The sequence below is a fragment of the Sinohyriopsis cumingii genome, chromosome 13 (genome assembly GCF_028554795.1).
Source record: "Sinohyriopsis cumingii isolate HCF-2022 chromosome 13, ASM2855479v2, whole genome shotgun sequence".
Classification (NCBI taxonomy): domain Eukaryota; kingdom Metazoa; phylum Mollusca; class Bivalvia; order Unionida; family Unionidae; genus Sinohyriopsis; species Sinohyriopsis cumingii.
Window position 1 is genome coordinate 6675856 of NC_142973.1, and position 23622 is coordinate 6699477.

General features: G+C 29.9%; 1 protein-coding gene across 3 annotated transcripts in view; it reads right to left on the bottom strand.

Annotated features, from left to right (window-relative positions):
- The window catches only part of LOC149784901 (uncharacterized), a 141406-nt gene that overhangs the window by 69390 nt on the left and 48394 nt on the right, over positions 1-23622 (bottom strand). For all 3 annotated transcript variants that reach the window (XM_089978492.1, XM_089978491.1, XM_089978493.1), the window contains exons 10-11: positions 9952-10074; positions 8189-8365 (exon numbers count right to left, since the gene is read on the bottom strand). In XM_089978492.1, coding sequence (XP_089834618.1) covers positions 8189-8365; positions 9952-10074 — 300 coding nt within the window. The remainder of the gene's footprint in view (positions 1-8188; positions 8366-9951; positions 10075-23622) is intronic.

The window sequence follows — 23622 nt, forward strand, 5'->3', positions numbered from 1 at the left end:
TGTCATCATTCATGGTATTCATTAGATATGTACACAAACTGAATTAGATAAAATTCTATTCAATCTTGTTTTTGTCATCATTCATGGTATTCATTAGATATGTACACAAACTGAATTAGATAAAATTCTATTCAATCTTGTTTGTGTCATCATTCATGGTATTCATTAGATATGTACACAAACTGAATTAGATAAAATTCTATTCAATCTTGTTTTTGTCATCATTCATGGTATTCATTAGATATGTACACAAACTGAATTAGATAAAATTCTATTCAATCTTGTTTGTGTCATCATTCAGGGTATTCATTAGATATGTACACAAACTGAATTAGATAAAATTCTATTCAAGCTTGTTTGTGTCATCATTCAGGATATTCATTAGATATGTACACAAACTGAATTAGATAAAATTCTATTCAAGCTTGTTTGTGTCATCATACTTAAAAGTTAATACAGTTGGAAACCTACATCATGACCTCTGACCTTAAAATCAATGACAGAATGCTATCAGCTTGTTTATCAGGGTGCAACTAATACAAAATCTGGTAATGATTTACCTGTATGTGTATCTGCATAAGTGCAAACAGCCCCAGTAGTGTCAAGTTAACTCATTTCAAGTGATCAGCTGAACTCCTTTAATTCTTTTGTGAATGTAATATGATTGAACTACCTCAAATTAGCATACTCATTCACAAATGTGATCAAAGATTGAGAGACAATCAAGCAAAATGAATACTTTATTAAATAAAAATCTGGTTCACATATACGTTTTATTAGTGAGAAGCTAGTTTCAGAGTTTGTAGTTAACTTGTAATTCCTGAATTGGCATTTAGACAGTTTTGACATTGAAGCCTGTTTCATGAACTAAATGGTCCATTTTTCTAAACAAAAGTAATCTTGTTTGAATTTAAATCAGTAAATAGGCTGGTTCCCTGGTTCTTATGGTAATGGCATTGCATTCCACAATAGTAGAAAGCAAAGGAAGGAACATATGGATCAGGGAACCAGACTACTCACCAACCACATAAAGCAGTGAAGTAATATACGTCTTTGCATACACGGGAAGGATTGTTGAAACCATCTGGTATGATGTTAACAATCTCAGCGGATGCGCATCTTGAAAAAAAATGTCTTTTTTTTAATACATAAAAATACATAACTTCAATAGATAATGTGCTTTATTGACAATTATTCCCAATGAGATTTAGAAATGAGTATTCAGCCATTAAACAGACCATTTGTACCCCACCCCCTTTGGTGGCTGTCTCAAGGTCCAGCAAGGATGGCATCATTTCATGTTGTTATGGCTGTCCCTTGATAATTTGCACTCTCACTTATAGTGCAGTCTATGTTTATTGACCCGGTTGTTATTGTGGAAGAGGTGTATATGGGACAAGATATGTACACAGTTAAGTCAGGAAAGCTAGAACTGTAGAACTTTAAAAATGAATGTAATGACCTGAAAATCTAAGTAGGTCACCTGACTATAAACAAAAATATGCTTAGCAAAAAATTCATCTGTCTACCTCAAGTGATCTTGCTCTTAATCCTACTAATAAGACCTTTGTCCTGAAAAGTTTCTTTTGAAAATGTGTAAAATAAAATTGGAAAAATGAAGACAAATGTGTAAAAGAAAATAGAAAAATGTGTAAAAGAAAATGGAAAAATGTGTAACATATAATAGAAAAATGTGAAACCTAAAATAGAGCAATGTGGCCTGAAAATTTAAACTGGTCATTTATATGTCAATATAATTGTACCTATCAAATTTGCTGAGGCACTGTTGCACAATCTTACAATCAAGCATCTCAAATGGAAAGACTGACATATAAACAGACAGATTAAATCTAGATAACCCCTAAAACAGACATATTAAATTTAGATAGCTCCTCAAACAGACAGATTAAATCTAGATAGCCCCTCAGACAGATTAAATCTAGACAGCCCCTCAAACAGACAGATTAAATCTAGATAGCCCTTCAAACAGACAGATTAAATCTAGATAGCCCCTCAAATAGACAGATTAAATCTAGATAGCCCCTAAAACAGACAGATTAAATCTAGATAGCCCCTCAAACAAAGAGATTAAATCTAGATAGCCCCTAAAACAGACAGATTAAATCTAGAGAGCCCCTCAAACAGACAGATTAAATCTAGATAGCCCCTCAAACAGATTAAATCTAGACAGCCCCTCAAACAGACATATTAAATCTAGATAGCCCCTAAAACAGACAGATTAAATCTAGATAGCCCTCAAACAGACATATTAAATCTAGATAGCCCCTAAAAGGCAGATTAAATCTAGATAGCCCCTCAAACAGACAAATTAAATCTAGAGAGACCCTAAAACAGACATTAAATCTAGATAGCCCCTCAAACAGACAGATTAAATCTAGAAAGCCCCTCAAACAGACATATTAAATCTAGATAGCCCCTAAAACAGACAGATTAAATCTAGATAGCCCCAAAAACAGATAGATTAAATCTAGAGAGACCCTAAAACTGACAGATTAAATCTAGATAGCCACTAAAACAGACAGATTAAATCTACAGAGCCCCTCAAACAGACATATTAAATCTAGATAGCCCCTCAAACAGACAGATTAAATCTAGAAAGCCCCTCAAACAGACATATTAAATCAAGATAGCCCCTAACACAGACAGATTAAATCTAGATAGCCCCTCAAACAGATTAAATCCAGATAGCCCCTCAAACAGACAGATTAAATCTAGATAGCCCCAAAAACAGACAGATCAAACCCAGATAGCCCCTCAACCAGACAGATTAAATCTAGATAGCCCCTAAAACAGACAGATTAAATCTAGATAGCCCTTCAAACAGAAAGATTAAATCTAGATAGCCCTTCAAACAGACAGATTAAATCTAGATAGCCCCTCAAACAGATTAAATCTAGATAGCCCTTCAAACAGAAAGATTAAATCTAGATAGCCCCTAAAACAGACAGATTAAATCTAGATAGCCCCTCAAACAGACAGATTAAATCTAGATAGCCCTTCAAACAGACAGATTAAATCTAGATAGTCCTTCAAACAGAAAGATTAAATCTAGATAGCCCCTCAAATAGACAGATTAAATCTAGATAGCCCTTCAAACAGACAGATTAAATCTAGATAGCCCCAAAAACAGACAGATTAAATCTAGATAGCCCCTAAAACAGACAGATTAAATCTAGATAGCCCTTCAAACAGACAGATTAAATCTAGATAGTCCTTCAAACAGAAAGATTAAATCTAGATAGCCCCTCAAACAGACAGATTAAATCTAGATAGCCCCTCAGACAGACAGATTAAATCTAGATAGCCCTTCAAACAAACAGATTAAATCTAGACAGCCCCTCAAACAGACAGATTAAATCTAGATAGCCCCTCAAACAGACAGATTAAACCTAGATAGCCCCAAAAACAGACAGACTAAATCTAGATAGCCCCTCAAACAGACAGATTAAATCTAGATAGCCCTTCAAACAGACAGATTAAATCTAGATAGACCCTCAAACAGACAGATTAAATCTAGATAGCCCCTCAAACAAACAGATTAAATCTAGACAGCCCCTCCAACAGAAAGATTAAATCTTGATAGCCCCTAAAACAGACAGATTAAATCTAGACAGCCCCTAAAACAGACAGATTAAATCTCGGTAGCCCTAAAACAGACAGATTAAATCTAGAAAGCCCCTCAAACAGACAGATTAAATCTAGATAGCCCCTCAAACAGACAGATTAAATCTAGATAGCCCCAAAAACAGACAGATTAAATCTAGATAGCCCCTCAAACAGATAGATTAAATCTAGATAGCCCCAAAAACAGACAGATTAAATCTAGATAGCCCCTAAAACAGAAAGATTAAATCTAGATAACCCCTCAAACAGACAGATCAAATCTAGATAGCCCCTAAAACAGACAGATTAAATCTAGATAGCCCCTCAAACAGACAGATTAAATCTAGATAGCCCCTCAAACAGAAAGATTAAATCTAAATAACCCTTCAAACAGACAGATTAAATCTAGATAGCCCCTCAAACAGACAGATTAAATCTAGATAGCCCCTCAAACAGATAGATTAAATCTAGATAGGCCCCTAAAACAGACAGATTAAATCTAGATAGCCCTTCAAACAGACAGATTAAATCTAGATAGTCCTTCAAACAGAAAGATTAAATCTAGATAGCCCGTCAAACAGACAGATTAAATCTAGATAGCCCCTCAGACAGACAGACAGATTAAATCTTGACAGCCCCTCAAACAGACAGATTAAATCTAGACAGCCCCTCAAACAGAAAGATTAAATCTAGATAGCCCCTCAAACAGACAGATTAAATCTAGATAGCCCCTCAAACAGACAGATTAAATCTCGATAGCCCTAAAACAGACAGATTAAATCTAGAGAGCCCCTCAAACAGACAGATTAAATCTAGATAGCCCCTCAGACAGACAGATTAAATCTAGATAGCCCCTAAAACAGACAGATTAAATCTAGATAGCCCCTCAAACAGACAGATTAAATCTAGATAGTCCCAAAAACAGACAGATTAAAGCTAGATAGCCCCTCAAACAGAAAGATTAAATCTAGATAGCCCCAAAAACAGACAGATTAAATCTAGATAGCCCCTCAAACAGAAAGATTAAATCTAGATAGCCCTTCAAACAGACAGATTAAATCCAGATAGTCCTTCAAACAGAAAGATTAAATCTAGATAGCCCCTCAAACAGACAGATTAAATCTAGATAGCCCCTCAGACAGACAGACAGATTAAATCTTGACAGCCCCTCAAACAGACAGATTAAATCTAGACAGCCCCTCAAACAGAAAGATTAAATCTAGATAGCCCCTCAAACAGACAGATTAAATCTCGATAGCCCTAAAACAGACAGATTAAATCTAGAGAGCCCCTCAAACAGACAGATTAAATCTAGATAGCCCCTCAGACAGACAGATTAAATCTAGATAGCCCCTAAAACAGACAGATTAAATCTAGATAGCCCCTCAAACAGACAGATTAAATCTAGATAGCCCCAAAAACAGACAGATTAAATCTAGATAGCCCCTCAAACAGAAAGATTAAATCTAGATAGCCCCTCAAACAGACAGATTAAACCTAGATAGCCCCAAAAACAGACAGACTAAATCTAGACAGCCCTTCAAACAGAAAGCTTAAATCTAGATAGCCCTTCAAATAGACAGATTAAATCTAGATAGACCCTCAAACAGACAGATTAAATCTAGACAGCCCCTCAAACAGAAAGATTAAATCTAGATAGCCCCAAAACAGACAGATTAAATCTAGATAGCCCCTCAAACAGACAGATTATATCTCGATAGCCCCAAACAGACAGATTAAATCTAGAGAGCCCCTCAAACAGACAGATTAAATCTAGATTGCCCCTAAAACAGACAGATTAAATCTAGATAGCCCCTCAAACAGACAGATCAAATCTAGATAGCCCTTCAAACAGACATATTAAATCAAGATAGCCCCTAAAACAGACAGATTAAATCTAGATAGCCCGTCAAACAGACAGATTAAATCTAGATAGCCCCTAAAACAGACAGATTAAATCTAGATAGCCCCTCAAACAGATTAAATCTAGATAGCCCCTCAAACAGACAGATTAAATCTAGATAGCCCCAAAAACAGACAGATCAAACCTAGATAGCCCCTCAAACAGACAGATTAAATCTAGATAACCCCTAAAACAGACAGATTAAATCTAGATAGCCCTTCAAACAGACAGATTAAATCTAGATAGCCCTTCAAACAGACAGATTAAATCTAGATAGCCCCTCAAACAGATTAAATCTAGATAGCCCTTCAAACAGAAAGATTAAATCTAGATAGCCCCTAAAACAGACAGATTAAATCTAGATAGCCCTTCAAAGAGACAGATTAAATCTAGATAGTCCTTCAAACAGAAAGATTAAATCTAGATAGCCCCTCAAACAAACATTAAATCTAGATAGCCCTTCAAACAGACAGATTAAATCTAGATAGCCCTTCAAACAGAAAGATTAAATCTAAATAACCCTTCAAACAGACAGATTAAATCTAGATAGCCCCTCAAACAGACAGATTAAATCTAGATAGCCCCTCAAACAGACAGATTAAATCTAGATAGCCCCTCAAACAGACAGATTAAATCTAGATAGTCCTTCAAACAGAAAGATTAAATCTAGATAGCCCCTCAAACAGACAGATTAAATCTAGATAGCCCCTCAGACAGACAGACAGATTAAATCTAGACAGCCCCTCAAACAGACAGATTAAATCTAGACAGCCCCTCAAACAGAAAGATTAAATCTAGATAGCTCCTCAAACAGACAGATTAAATCTAGATAGCCCCTCAAACAGACAGATTAAATTTCGATAGCCCTAAAACAGACAGATTGAATCTAGAGAGCCCCTCAAACAGACAGATTAAATCTAGATAGCCCCTCAGACAGACAGATTAAATCTAGATAGCCCCTAAAACAGACATATTAAATCAAGATAGCCCCTAAAACAGACAGATTAAATCTAGATAGCCCTTCAAACAGACAGATTAAATCTAGATAGCCCCTAAAACAGACAGATTAAATCTAGATAGCCCCTCAAACAGATTAAATCTAGATAGCCCCTCAAACAGACAGATTAAATCTAGATAGCCCCAAAAACAGACAGATCAAACCTAGATAGCCCCTCAAACAGACAGATTAAATCTAGATAACCCCTAAAACAGACAGATTAAATCTAGATAGCCCTTCAAACAGACAGATTAAATCTAGATAGCCCTTCAAACAGACAGATTAAATCTAGATAGCCCCTCAAACAGATTAAATCTAGATAGCCCTTCAAACAGAAAGATTAAATCTAGATAGCCCCTAAAACAGACAGATTAAATCTAGATAGCCCTTCAAAGAGACAGATTAAATCTAGATAGTCCTTCAAACAGAAAGATTAAATCTAGATAGCCCCTCAAACAAACATTAAATCTAGATAGCCCTTCAAACAGACAGATTAAATCTAGATAGCCCTTCAAACAGAAAGATTAAATCTAAACAACCCTTCAAACAGACAGATTAAATCTAGATAGCCCCTCAAACAGACAGATTAAATCTAGATAGCCCCTCAAACAGACAGATTAAATCTAGATAGCCCCTCAAACAGACAGATTAAATCTAGATAGTCCTTCAAACAGAAAGATTAAATCTAGATAGCCCCTCAAACAGACAGATTAAATCTAGATAGCCCCTCAGACAGACAGACAGATTAAATCTAGACAGCCCCTCAAACAGACAGATTAAATCTAGACAGCCCCTCAAACAGAAAGATTAAATCTAGATAGCTCCTCAAACAGACAGATTAAATCTAGATAGCCCCTCAAACAGACAGATTAAATTTCGATAGCCCTAAAACAGACAGATTGAATCTAGAGAGCCCCTCAAACAGACAGATTAAATCTAGATAGCCCCTCAGACAGACAGATTAAATCTAGATAGCCCCTAAAACAGACAGATTAAATCTAGATAGCCCCTCAAACAGACAGATTAAATCTAGACAGCCCCAAAAACAGACAGATTAAATCTAGATAGCCCCAAAAACAGAAAGATTAAATCTAGATAGCCCCTCAAACAGAGAGATTAAACCTAGATAGCCCCAAAAACAGACAGACTAAATCTAGATAGCCCTTCAAACAAAAAGCTTAAATCTAGATAGCCCTTCAAATAGACTGATTAAATCTAGATAGACCCTCAAACAGAAAGATTAAATCTAGATAGCCCCTAAAACAGACAGATTAAATCTAGATAGCCCCTCAAACAGACAGATTAAATCTAGATAGCCCCTCAAACAGACAGATTAAATCTAGATTGCCCCTAAAACAGACAGATTAAATCTAGATAGCCCTTCAAACAGACAGATTAAATCTAGATAGCCCCTCAAACAGAAAGATTAAATCTACATAGCCCCTAAAACAGACAGATTAAATCTAGATAGCCCAAAAAACAGACAGATTAAATCTAGATAGCCCTTCAAACAGATAGATTAAATCTAGATAGCCCCTCAAACAGACAGATTAAATCTAGATAGCCCCTAAAACAGACAGATTAAATCTAGATAGAATTTGAATTGATAAGTTACAAACAGAGGTAAAACCTAAATGCCAGAAGGCTATCATCACTACTCATACCCTTATTTGTCCAGGAGTACCCAATGCAAGCTTCAGTGTTTCTTCTAGCATTGCCTCCACTACAGAATCCTCGTTGTATCGATGAAGACGTCCACATCCAAGTGGTGGAAGGGCCAAAGTTGTTACAGCAAACATTTTACACTTCTCAAAGCAAGTTGTCATGACTTTCCTCACCTCCTTTAGAAAAGGAATTAGTAGTAAACATATTACAAAATGAAATATGCTTCAGCAAGGATTAAAATTATAAATGTTTTTATTTTCTTCAAATCACATTGATCAAGACTGAGGATATTAGTATATTCATTGAAAAAAGATGACCAATAAAACAGACAGTTGGAGATCATATATGTGATTATAACATTAATTTATCAATCAGTCAATCAGTTAATGAACATAAGTAGCTCGTTAATAGGAGCTTATGAATTAACAACACTTATGATTGTAAATTACCCCTAGTGATTCTACTATGTAGGAATCCAGACATTTTCTTCATTTTGTCTTTAGTGTTTATTCTGAATCTGTAAGCTGTTTATTGTCCATGACAAAATAAGCTTGCTGAGCTTGAATCATTGGGAAACCATTCCAGATATGCACCATAATCTTTGTGTCAATAAATATACATAAAACATTAATCCAAATCAAATATGTTTGCCCTGACAGAACAAGGTTTGGCTTAAAATTTAATAACGTTTCATTAGGGATTAAATAATCCTCAGGTAGACTGTAACTGTGTCACATGAATACTTTTGAAGAAAGGATGTGGGGTATGATCCATAAAAGACTAGAGGCAGACTACAGTAGTATAAGAGAAACAAACTGGACTGGTGCTAGCTTCAATGGACAGCTAGGCCAAGGATTTAAACAACTAAGCCAACGTTTAAAACAATGCTGAAAAAGAATCATAGAAGGTAGGTGCGTAACATATTCATTTTAGAAAGCATTTTCAGAGTCTGTTTTATTGTAATATCTGACAAGGTATGGAATTACACAATATATCTCTATAAGCAATCTGAACAAATTCTTTATATAACAAGCAACCCAGCTGTGAAAATGTACCCACAGTAATGTATATATGTCCATATGTGCATGGGTAGAAAAGTACATTGCCCTGGAACAACTAAAATTTAATGTTGGGCAACCATTCTTCCCAGTGTGGAAGCTTGGCTGGGCAACAAAATATATTTTTAAATGATCATGTTAAGAATTATAATGTAATTTTATATGTTTGCCAGTGACAAAAATTTAATCATTAAACGTTCCCTTTGGGAACCTACAGCAGTGTGCCCAAACTGTCTCCATATATAACTGAGTGTTGCTATTTGTTATCTGAGTGTTGGGTGATTGCTGTTGGTAAGATGTACTTCAGTGTCAGGTGATTGCTGTTGGTAAGATATAGTTGAGTGTTGGGTGATTGCTGTTGGTGAGATATAGTTGAGTTTTGGTGATTGCTGTTGGTAAGATATAGATGAGTGTCAGGTGATTGCTGTTGGTAAGATATAGTTGAGTGTTGGGTGATTACTGTTGGTGAGATGTAATTGAATGTTGGGCGACTGCTGTTGGTAAGATATAGTTGAGTGTCGGGTGATTGCTGTTGGTAAGAGGTCACACTAATCAACATATGTTGGCTGCTCATTATCTGGTCTGATCATAGTCCATCCATACTAACAGCCTCAAAAGAAGAACCCTTAAAGAAGCAAGACTTGTGAATCTTTCATATTTTTCAAGACAAATACAAAATGGCAGAACAACAGTAAATAGCATACCCTTTCAGTGTCATCAACACGTGTCTTCAACATGACATGGAGAACAATATCGCACATCAGATCTCCAGTACCTGTTGTTAAAACAAATCCATCTTCTTCAAACTGAACATTGTTGTTGTACATCTAAAAGGAAAGCAACAAATCCATCAATCCATGGTTGAGGGTTTCCTTACAAAATAAAGTGAAAAATGACAAATACAAAATAAAGGTTTCTATCATATTACCCAAAGTACATAAGAGTAAGTAAAGTGCTAAGTATAATATTTGTTTTATAAAACCCTATTAATACTCAGTATAAAACAAAGAAGACATACTTATTTCAAAAGAATATGAACTTAATGTTTTGTGGAATCAGATTTTGTGGATTTTGTGTTTGCAGCAAGCAACAAATTTAAAGACCCAATAAAACTGCTCCTACTGTTGAACGGGACCCCTTTTCTAAGAAAACACTAATTTAAAGACCCTGAGAATGCTTCTCCTGTCAAACATGATCCATTTTCTGAAAACATGAATTTAAAGACCCCAAAGAAAATGCTCCTGTTGAACAGGACCCCCTTTACAAAAACACACATTTAAAATCCCAATGAAAATGCTCCTTCTGTTGAACAGTACTCAAAATTTCCAAATACACAAATGAAAAGACCCAAATAAAATACTCTTTTTGTTGAACAGAGCCTGTTTCTCTAAAAACAAATGTATTGATCAAATATATTTAAAAACCAATGCAAAACTGATACTGGTAAAAATAAAAGAATTCAAAGTAGTCATTAATTAATGATGACCAAGTGACTGATGTAATAAAGACCTACAATTAGAATCTTAAAATCTTGGTAAAATTTTCAGCCAGTTCAGTTTGACTGAATTCATTTGTTTCAACTGGGGCATGTTTAATCTGGACAAAATCTGTTATCTAGAAACAGGTTTTGTTGTTGTTGTTGTGGGGTTTAACACCATTTTTCAGCACATGATAGGCTATGCATGGCAGCCAGCATTAATGGTGGAGGAAGAACCCAGGAAAACCCTGGGAAGAACCACTGACCCATGAGAAGCTACTGGCAAGCTTTCTCACATACCCACATTGGCCGAATCCTAGAACTGAACCTACGCAGACAGAGGTGAGATGGCAGTAATGCATAATGGAAAGCACTTTAGACCACTCGGCCACTCGGGGCCCCAGAAACAGGTTTTTAAAAAAACTGTATCTCCACCAACCAAACGGCTAGTGTGATCTTAATTTTTTCTTTAATTCTGGTTTTACAGCAAATGGCCCAAAAGATGGTCACAATGTGAAGTAGACTCAAATTGCTAAGGGGTCATTTTCTGTTCCAGGTATAAACTATTAAAATGGATGCTATACCCCACCCTCTGATTATGAGCTTTATATGCCATAATGGCTTTTACTAATTTATAGATCATCTGGTCAGTGAATACCTGAAATGGAGTCATATGTCAGTGAATACCTGAAATGGAGTCATATGTCAGTGAATACCTGAAATGGAATCATATGTCAGTGAATACCTAAAATGGAGTCATATGTCAGTGAATACCTGAAATGGAGTCATATGTCAGTGAATACCTGATATGGAGTCATATGTCAGTGAATACCTGAAATGGAGTAATATGTCAGTGAATACCTGAAATGGAGTCATATGTCAGTGAATACCAGAAATGGAATCATATGTCAGTGAATACCTGAAATGGAATCATATGTCAATAAATACCTGAAATGGAGTCATATGTCAATAAATACCTGAAATGGAGTCATATGTCAGTGATCAAAATGTAGTAATAATTTTATACTGTGAAAGATACTCAGCAGTTCATTTATTCCAAGAAAAATAATAATTCTAGTTTGTAAATGCCATACCAACATTACAATAATTCTAGTTTGTAAATGCCATACCAATATTATAATAATTCTAGTTTGTAAATGCCATACCAGTATTATAATAATTCCAGTTTGTAAATGCCATACCAATATTACAATAATTCTAGTCTGTAAATGCCATACCAATATTACAATAATTCTAGTTTGTAAATGCCATATATTACAATAATTCTAGTTTGTAAATGCCATACCAATATTACAATAATTCTAGTTTGTAAATGCCATACCAATATTACAATAATTCTAGTCTGTAAATGCCATACCAATATTATAATAATTCTAGTTTGTAAATGCCATACCAATATTACAATAATTCTAGTTTGTAAAAGCCATACCAATATTGTAATAATTCTAGTTTGTAAATGCCATATATTACAATAATTCTAGTTTGTAAATGCCATACCAATATTACAATAATTCTAGTTTGTAAATGCCATAACAATATTACAATAATTCTAGTTTGTAAATGCCATACCAATATTACAATAATTCTAGTTTGTAAATGCCATACCAATATTATAATAATTCTAGTTTGTAAATGCCATGCCAATATTGTAATAATTCTAGTTTGTAAATGCCATACCAATATTATAATAATTCTAGTTTGTAAATACCATACCAATATTGTAATAATTCTAGTTTGTAAATGCCATACCAATATTGTAATAATTCTAGTTTGTAAATGCCATACCAATATTACAATAATTCTAGTTTGTAAAAGCCATACCAATATTATAATAATTCTAGTTTGTAAATGCCATACCAATATTACAATAATTCTAGTTTGTAAATGCCATACCAATATTATAATAATTCTAGTTTGTAAATGCCATACCAATATTACAATAATTCTAGTTTGTAAATGCCATGCCAATATTGTAATAATTCTAGTTTGTAAATGCCATGCCAATATTGTAATAATTCTAGTTTGTAAAAGCCATACCAATATTGAAATAATTCTAGTTTGTAAAAGCCATACCAATATTGTAATAATTCTAGTTTGTAAATGCCATATATTACAATAATTCTAGTTTGTAAATGCCATACCAATATTATAATAATTCTAGTTTGTAAATGCCATACCAATATTGTAATAATTCTAGTTTGTAAATGCCATGCCAATATTACAATAATTCTAGTTTGTAAAAGCCATACCAATATTGTAATAATTCTAGTTTGTAAATGCCATATATTACAATAATTCTAGTTTGTAAATGCCATACCAATATTATAATAATTCTAGTTTCTAAATGCTATACCAATATTGTAATAATTCTAGTTTGTAAATGCCATACCAATATTATAATAATTCTAGTTTGTAAATGCCATACCAATATTACAATAATTCTAGTTTGTAAATGCCATACCAATATTACAATAATTCTAGTTTATAAATGCCATACCAATATTGTAATAATTCTAGTTTGTAAATGACATACCAATATTACAATAATTCTAGTTTGTAAAAGCCATACCAATATTATAATATTTCTAGTTTGTAAATGCCATATATTACAATAATTCTAGTTTGTAAATGCCATACCAATATTACAATAATTCTAGTTTGTAAATGCCATACCAATATTACAATAATTCTAGTTTGTAAATGCCATATATTACAATAATTCTAGTTTGTAAATGCCATACCAATGTTACAATAATTCTAGTTTGTAAATGCCATACCAATATTACAATAATTCTAGTTTGTAAATGCCATACCAATATAACAATAACTCTAGTTTGTAAATGCCATATATTATAATAATTCTAGTTTGTAAATGCCATACCAATATTACAATAATTCTAGTTTGTAAAAGCCATAACAATATTACAATAATTCTAGTTTGTAAATGCCATACCAATATTACAATAATTCTAGTTTGTAAATGCCATATCAATATTATAATAATTCTAGTTTGTAAATGCCATGCCAATATTACAATAATTCTAGTTTGTAAATGCCATACCAATATTACAATAATTCTAGTTTGTAAAAGCCATACCAATATTATAATAATTCTAGTTTGTAAATGCCATACCAATATTACAATAATTCTAGTTTGTAAATGCCATATATTATAATAATTCTAGTTTGTAAATGCCATACCAATCTTACAATAATTCTAGTTTGTAAATGCCATACCAATATTACAATAATTCTAGTTTGTAAATGCCATACCAATATTACAATAATTCTAGTTTGTAAATGCCATACCAATATTACAATAATTCTAGTTTGTAAATGCCATACCAATATTATAATAATTCTAGTTTGTAAATGCCATGCCAATATTACAATAATTCTAGTTTGTAAATGCCATACCAATATTACAATAATTCTAGTTTGTAAAAGCATTACCAATATTACAATAATTCTAGTTTGTAAATGCCATACCAATATTACAATAATTCTAGTTTGTAAAAGCCATACCAATATTACAATAATTCTAGTTTGTAAAAGCCATACCAATATTACAATAATTCTAGTTTGTAAATGCCATACCAATATTACAATAATTCTAGTTTGTAAATGCCATACCAATATTACAATAATTCTAGTTTGTAAATGCCATACCAATATTACAATAATTCTAGTTTGTAAATGCCATGCCAATATTATAATAATTCTAGTTTGTAAATGCCATGCCAATATTACAATAATTCTAGTTTGTAAATGCCATACCAATATTACAATAATTCTAGTTTGCAAAAGCATTACCAATATTATAATAATTCTAGTTTGTAAAAGCCATACCAATATTACAATAATTCTAGTTTGTAAATGCCATACCAATATTACAATAATTCTAGTTTGTAAATGCCATACCAATATTACAATAATTCTAGTGTGTAAATGCCATACCAATATTGTAATAATTCTAGTTTGTAAATGACATACCAATATTACAATAATTCTAGTTTGTAAAAGCCATACCAATATTACAATAATTCTAGTTTGTAAATGCCATACCAATATTATAATAATTCTAGTTTGTAAATGCCATACCAATATTATAATAATTCTAGTTTGTAAATGCCATACCAATATTACAATAATTCTAGTTTGTAAATGCCATACCAATATTACAATAATTCTAGTTTGTAAATGCCATACCAATATTGTAATAATTCTAGTTTGTAAATGACATACCAATATTACAATAATTCTAGTTTGTAAATGCCATACCAATATTATAATAATTCTAGTTTGTAAATGCCATATATTACAATAATTCTAGTTTGTAAATGCCATACCAATATTACAATAATTCTAGTTTGTAAATGCCATACCAATATTACAATAATTCTAGTTTGTAAATGCCATATATTACAATAATTCTAGTTTGTAAATGCCATACCAATGTTACAATAATTCTAGTTTGTAAATGCCATACCAATATTACAATAATTCTAGTTTGTAAATGCCATACCAATATTACAATAACTCTAGTTTGTAAATGCCATACCAATATTACAATAATTCTAGTTTGTAAATGCCATACCAATATTATAATAATTCTAGTTTGTAAATGCCATGCCAATATTACAATAATTCTAGTTTGTAAATGCCATACCAATATTACAATAATTCTAGTTTGTAAATGCCATACCAATATTACAATAATTCTAGTTTGTAAATGCCATACCAATATTATAATAATTCTAGTTTGTAAATGCCATGAAAATATTACAATAATTCTAGTTTGTAAATGCCATACCAATATTACAATAATTCTAGTTTGTAAAAGCATTACCAATATTACAATAATTCTAGTTTCTAAATGCCATACCAATATTACAATAATTCTAGTTTGTAAAAGCCATACCAATATTACAATAATTCTACTTTGTAAAAGCCATACCAATATTACAATAATTCTAGTTTGTAAATGCCATACCAATATTACAATAATTCTAGTTTGTAAATGCCATACCAATATTACAATAATTCTAGTTTGTAAATGCCATACCAATATTACAATAATTCTAGTTTGTAAATGCCATACCAATATTACAATAATTCTAGTTTGTAAATGCCATACCAATATTATAATAATTCTAGTTTGTAAATGCCATGCCAATATTACAATAATTCTAGTTTGTAAATGCCATACCAATATTACAATAATTCTAGTTTGTAAAAGCATTACCAATATTATAATAATTCTAGTTTGTAAAAGCCATACCAATATTACAATAATTCTAGTTTGTAAATGCCATACCAATATTACGATAATTCTAGTTTGTAAATGCCATACCAATATTACAATAATTCTAGTTTGTAAATGCCATACCAATATTACAATAATTCTAGTTTGTAAAAGCCATACCAATATTACAATAATTCTAGTTTGTACATGCCATACCAATATTACAATAATTCTAGTTTGTAAAAGCCATACCAATATTACAATAATTCTAGTTTGTAAAAGCCATACCAATATTGTAATAATTCTAGTTTGAAAATGCCATACCAATATTATAACAATTCTAGTTTGTAAAAGCCATACCAATATTACAATAATTCTAGTTTGTGAAAGCATTACTAATATTATAATAATTCTAGTTTGTAAAAGCCATACCAATATTACAATAATTCTAGTTTGTAAATGCCATACCAATATTACAATAATTCTAGTTTGTAAATGCCATACCAATATTATAATAATTCTAGTTTGTAAATGCCATACCAATATTACAATAATTCTAGTTTGTAAATGCCATACCAATATTATAATAATTCTAGTTTGTAAAAGCCATACCAATATTACAATAATTCTAGTTTGTAAATGCCATACCAATATTACAATAATTCTAGTTTGTAAATGTCATACCAATATTATAATAATTCTAGTTTGTGAAAGCCATACCAATATTACAATAATCCTAGTTTGTAAAAGTCATACCAATATTACAATAATTCTAGTTTGTAAATGCCATACCAATATTATAATAATTCTAGTTTGTAAATGCCATACCAATATTGTAATAATTCTAGTTTGTAAATGCCATACGAATATTATAATAATTCTAGTTTGTAAATGCCATACCAATATTGTAATAATTCTAGTTTGTAAATGCCATACCAATATTATAATAATTCTAGTTTGTAAATGCCATACCAATATTGCAATAATTCTAGTTTGTAAATGCCATACCAATATTGTAATAATTCTAGTTTGTAAATGCCATACCAATATTATAATTCTTCTAGTTTGTAAATGCCATACCAATATTACAATAATTCTAGTTTGTAAAAGCCATACCAATATTGTAATAATTCTAGTTTGTAAATGCCATACCAATATTATAATAATTCTAGTTTGTAAATGCCATACCAATATTGTAATAATTCTAGTTTGTAAATGCCATACCAATATTGTAATAATTCTAGTTTGTAAATGCCATACCAATATTATAATTCTTCTAGTTTGTAAATGCCATACCAATATTACAATAATTCTAGTTTGTCAAAGCCATACCAATATTACAATAATTCTAGTTTGTAAATGCCATACCAATATTACAATAATTCTAGTTTGTAAATGCCATACCAATATTATAATAATTCTAGTTTGTAAATGCCATACCAATATTACAATAATTCTAGTTTGTAAATGCCATGCCAATATTGTAATAATTCTAGTTTGTATATGCCATGCCAATATTGTAATAATTCTAGTTTGTAAATGCCATATATTACAATAATTCTAGTTTGTAAATGCCATACCAATATCATAATAATTCTAGTTTGTAAATTCCATACCAATATTGTAATAATTCTACTTTGTAAATGCCATGCCAATATTACAATAATTCTAGTTTCTAAAAGCCATACCAGTATTGTAATAATTCTAGTTTGTAAATGCCATATATTACAATAATTCTAGTTTGTAAATGCCATACCAATATTATAATAATTCTAGTTTGTAAATGCCATACCAATACTGTAATAATTCTAGTTTGTAAATGCCATACCAATATTATAATAATTCTAGTTTGTAAATGCCATACCAATATTACAATAATTCTAGTTTGTAAAAGCCATACCAATATTATAATAATTCTAGTTTGTAAATGCCATACCAATATTGTAATAATTCTAGTTTGTAAATGCCATACCAATATTATAATAATTCTAGTTTGTAAATGCCATACCAATATTACAATAATTCTAGTTTGTAAATGCCATACCAATATTACAATAATTCTAGTTTGTAAATGCCATACCAATATTATAATAATTCTAGTTTGTAAATGCCATACAATTATTACAATAATTCTAGTTTGTAAATGCCATACCAATATTGTAATAATTCTAGTTTGTAAATGCCATACCAATATTACAATAATTCTAGTTTGTAAAAGCCATACCAATATTATAATAATTCTAGTTTGTAAATGCCATATATTACAATAATTCTAGTTTGTAAATGCCATACCAATATTACAATAATTCTAGTTTGTAAATGCCATACCAATATTACAATAATTCTAGTTTGTAAATGCCATATATTACAATAATTCTAGTTTGTAAATGCCATACCAATGTTACAATAATTCTAGTTTGTAAATGCCATACCAATATTACAATAATTCTAGTTTGTAAATGCCATACCAATATTATAATAATTCTAGTTTGTAAATGGGATGCCAATATTACAATAATTCTAGTTTGTAAATGCCATACCAATATTACAATAATTCTAGTTTGTAAAAGCCATACCAATATTATAATAATTCTAGTTTGTAAATGCCATACCAATATTATAATAATTCTAGTTTGTAAATGCCATATATTATAATAATTCTAGTTTGTAAATGCCATACCAATATTACAATAATTCTAGTTTGTAAATGCCATACCAATATTACAATAATTCTAGTTTGTAAATGCCATACCAATATTACAATAATTCTAGTTTGTAAATGCCATACCAATATTATAATAATTCTAGTTTGTAAATGCCATGCCAATATTACAATAATTCTAGTTTGTAAATGCCATACCAATATTACAATAATTCTAGTTTGTAAATGCCATACCAATATTACAATAATTCTAGTTTGTAAATGCCATACCAATATTATAATAATTCTAGTTTGTAAATGCCATGAAAATATTACAATAATTCTAGTTTGTAAATGCCATACCAATATTACAATAATTCTAGTTTGTAAAAGCATTACCAATATTACAATAATTCTAGTTTGTAAATGCCATACCAATATTACAATAATTCTAGTTTGTAAAAGCCATACCAATATTACAATAATTCTAGTTTGTAAAAGCCATACCAATATTACAATAATTCTAGTTTGTAAATGCCATACCAATATTACAATAATTCTAGTTTGTAAATGCCATACCAATATTACAATAATTCTAGTTTGTAAATGCCATACCAATATTACAATAATTCTAGTTTGTAAATGCCATACCAATATTACAATAATTCTAGTTTGTAAATGCCATACCAATATTATAATAATTCTAGTTTGTAAATGCCATGCCAATATTACAATAATTCTAGTTTGTAAATGCCATACCAATATTACAATAATTCTAGTTTGTAAAAGCATTACCAATATTATAATAATTCTAGTTTGTAAAAGCCATACCAATATTACAATAATTCTAGTTTGTAAATGCCATACCAATATTACGATAATTCTAGTTTGTAAATGCCATACCAATATTACAATAATTCTAGTTTGTAAATGCCATACCAATATTACAATAATTCTAGTTTGTAAAAGCCATACCAATATTGTAATAATTCTAGTTTGTAAATGCCATACCAATATTATAACAATTCTAGTTTGTAAAAGCCATACCAATATTACAATAATTCTAGTTTGTAAAAGCATTACTAATATTATAATAATTCTAGTTTGTAAAAGCCATACCAATATTACAATAATTCTAGTTTGTAAATGCCATACCAATATTACAATAATTCTAGTTTGTAAATGCCATACCAATATTATAATAATTCTAGTTTGTAAATGCCATACCAATATTACAATAATTCTAGTTTGTAAATGCCATACCAATATTATAATAATTCTAGTTTGTAAAAGCCATACCAATATTACAATAATTCTAGTTTGTAAATGCCATACCAATATTACAATAATTCTAGTTTGTAAATGTCATACCAATATTATAATAATTCTAGTTTGTAAAAGCCATACCAATATTACAATAATCCTAGTTTGTAAAAGTCATACCAATATTACAATAATTCTAGTTTGTAAATGCCATACCAATATTATAATAATTCTAGTTTGTAAATGCCATACCAATATTGTAATAATTCTAGTTTGTAAATGCCATACGAATATTATAATAATTCTAGTTTGTAAATGCCATACCAATATTGTAATAATTCTAGTTTGTAAATGCCATACCAATATTGTAATAATTCTAGTTTGTAAATGCCATACCAATATTATAATAATTCTAGTTTGTAAATGCCATACCAATATTGCAATAATTCTAGTTTGTAAATGCCATACCAATATTGTAATAATTCTAGTTTGTAAATGCCATACCAATATTATAATTCTTCTAGTTTGTAAATGCCATACCAATATTACAATAATTCTAGTTTGTAAAAGCCATACCAATATTGTAATAATTCTAGTTTGTAAATGCCATACCAATATTATAATAATTCTAGTTTGTAAATGCCATACCAATATTGTAATAATTCTAGTTTGTAAATGCCATACCAATATTGTAATAATTCTAGTTTGTAAATGCCATACCAATATTATAATTCTTCTAGTTTGTAAATGCCATACCAATATTACAATAATTCTAGTTTGTAAAAGCCATACCAATATTACAATAATTCTAGTTTGTAAATGCCATACCAATATTATAATAATTCTAGTTTGTAAATGCCATACCAATATTGTAATAATTCTAGTTTGCAAATGCCATACCAATATTGTAATAATTCTAGTTTGTAAATGCCATACCAATATTACAATAATTCTAGTTTGTAAAAGCCATACCAATATTATAATAATTCTAGTTTGTAAATGCCATACCAATATTACAATAATTCTAGTTTGTAAATGCCATACCAATATTACATTAATTCTAGTTTGTAAATGCCATACCAATATTACAATAATTCTAGTTTGTAAATGCCATACCAATATTACATTAATTCTAGTTTGTAAATGCCATACCAATATTACAATAATTCTAGTTTGTAAATGCCATACCAATATTACAATAATTCTAGTCTGTAAATGCCATACCAATATTATAATAATTCTAGTTTGTAAATGCCATGCCAATATTACAATAATTCTAGTTTGTAAATGCCATACCAATATTACAATAATTCTAGTTTGTAAAAGCATTACCAATATAATAATAATTCTAGTTTGTAAAAGCCATACCAATATTACAATAATTCTAGTTTGTAAATGCCATACCAATATTACAATAATTCTAGTTTGTAAAAGCCATACCAATATTACAATAATTCTAGTTTGTAAATGCCATACCAATATTACAATAATTCTAGTTTGTAAAAGCCATACCAATATTACAATAATTCTAGTTTGTAAATGCCATACCAATATTACAATAATTCTAGTTTGTAAAAGCCATACCAATATTACAATAATTCTAGTTTGTAAAAGCCATACCAATATTGTAATAATTCTAGTTTGTAAATGCCATACCAATATTATAATAATTCTAGTTTGTAAAAGCCATACCAATATTACAATAATTCTAGTTTGTAAAAGCATTACTAATATTATAATAATTCTAGTTTGTAAAAGCCATACCAATATTACAATAATTCTAGTTTGTAAATGCCATACCAATATTACAATAATTCTAGTTTGTAAATGCCATACCAATATTATAATAATTCTAATTTGTAAATGATATACCAATATTACAATAATTCTAGTTTGTAAATGCCATACCAATATTATAATAATTCTAGTTTGTAAAAGCCATACCAATATTACAATAATTCTAGTTTGTAAATGCCATACCAATATAATAATAATTCTAGTTTGTAAATGCCATACCACTATTACAATAATTCTAGTTTGTAAAAGCCATACCAATATTACAATAATTCTAGTTTGTAAATGCCATACCAATATTACAATAATTCTAGTTTGTAAATGCCATACCAATATTACAATAATTCTAGTTTGTAAATGCCATACCAAAATTACAATAATTCTAGTTTGTAAATGCCATACCAATATTACAATAATTCTAGTTTGTAAAAGCCATACCAATATTATAATAATTCTAGTTTGTAAATGCCATACCAATATTATAATAATTCTAGTTTGTAAATGCCATACCAATATTATAATAATTCTAGTTTGTAAATGCCATACCAATATTATAATAATTCTAGTTTGTAAATGCCATGCCAATATTACAATAATTCTAGTTTGTAAATGCCATACCAATATTACAATTATTCTAGTTTGTAAATGCCATACCAATATTACAATAATTCTAGTTTGTAAAAGCCATACCAATATTACAATAATTCTAGTTTGTAAATGCCATACCAATATTACAATAATTCTAGTTTGCAAATGCCATACCAATATTACAATAATTCTAGTTTGTAAAAGCCATCCCAATGTTATAATAATTCTAGTTTGTAAAAGCCATACCAATATTATAATAATTCTAGTTTGTAAATGCCATGCCAATATTACATTAATTCTAGTTTGTAAATGCCATACCAATATTACAATAATTCTAGTTTGTAAAAGCCATACCAATATTACAATAATTCTAGTTTGTAAAAGCCATACCAATATTACAATAATTCTAGTTTGTAAATGGCATACCAATATTACAATAATTCTAGTTTGTAAATGCCATACCAATATTACAATAATTCTAGTTTGTAAATGCCATACCAATATTACAATAATTCTAGTTTGTAAATGCCATACCAATATTACAATAATTCTAGTTTGTAAAAGCCATACCAATATTATAATAATTCTAGTTTGTAAAAGCCATACCAATATTACAATAATTGTAGTTTGTAAAAGCCATACCAATATTACAATAATTCTAGTTTGTAAATGCCATACCAATATTATAATAATTCTAGTTTGTAAATGCCATACCAATATTGTAATAATTCTAGTTTGTAAATGCCATACCAATATTACAATAATTCTAGTTTGTAAATGCCATACCAATATTGTAATAATTCTAGTTTGTAAATGCCATACCAATATTGTAATAATTCTAGTTTGCAAATGCCATCCCAATATTACAATAATTCTAGTTTGTAAAAGCCATACCAATATTATAATAATTCTAGTTTGTAAATGCCATATATTACAATAATTCTAGTTTGTAAATGCCATACCAATATTACAATAATTCTAGTTTGTAAATGCCATACCAATATTACAATAATTCTAGTTTGTAAATGCCATACCAATATTACAATAATTCTAGTTTGTAAATGCCATACCAATATTATAATAATTCTAGTTTGTAAATGCCATACCAATATTACAATAATTCTAGTTTTCAAATGCCATACCAATATTATAATAATTCTAGTTTGTAAATGCCATACCAATATTGTAATAATTCTAGTTTGTAAATGCCATACCAATATTACAATAATTCTAGTTTGTAAATGCCATACCAATATTGTAATAATTCTAGTTTGTAAATGCCATACCAATATTGTAATAATTCTAGTTTGTAAATGCCATACCAATATTACAATAATTCTAGTTTG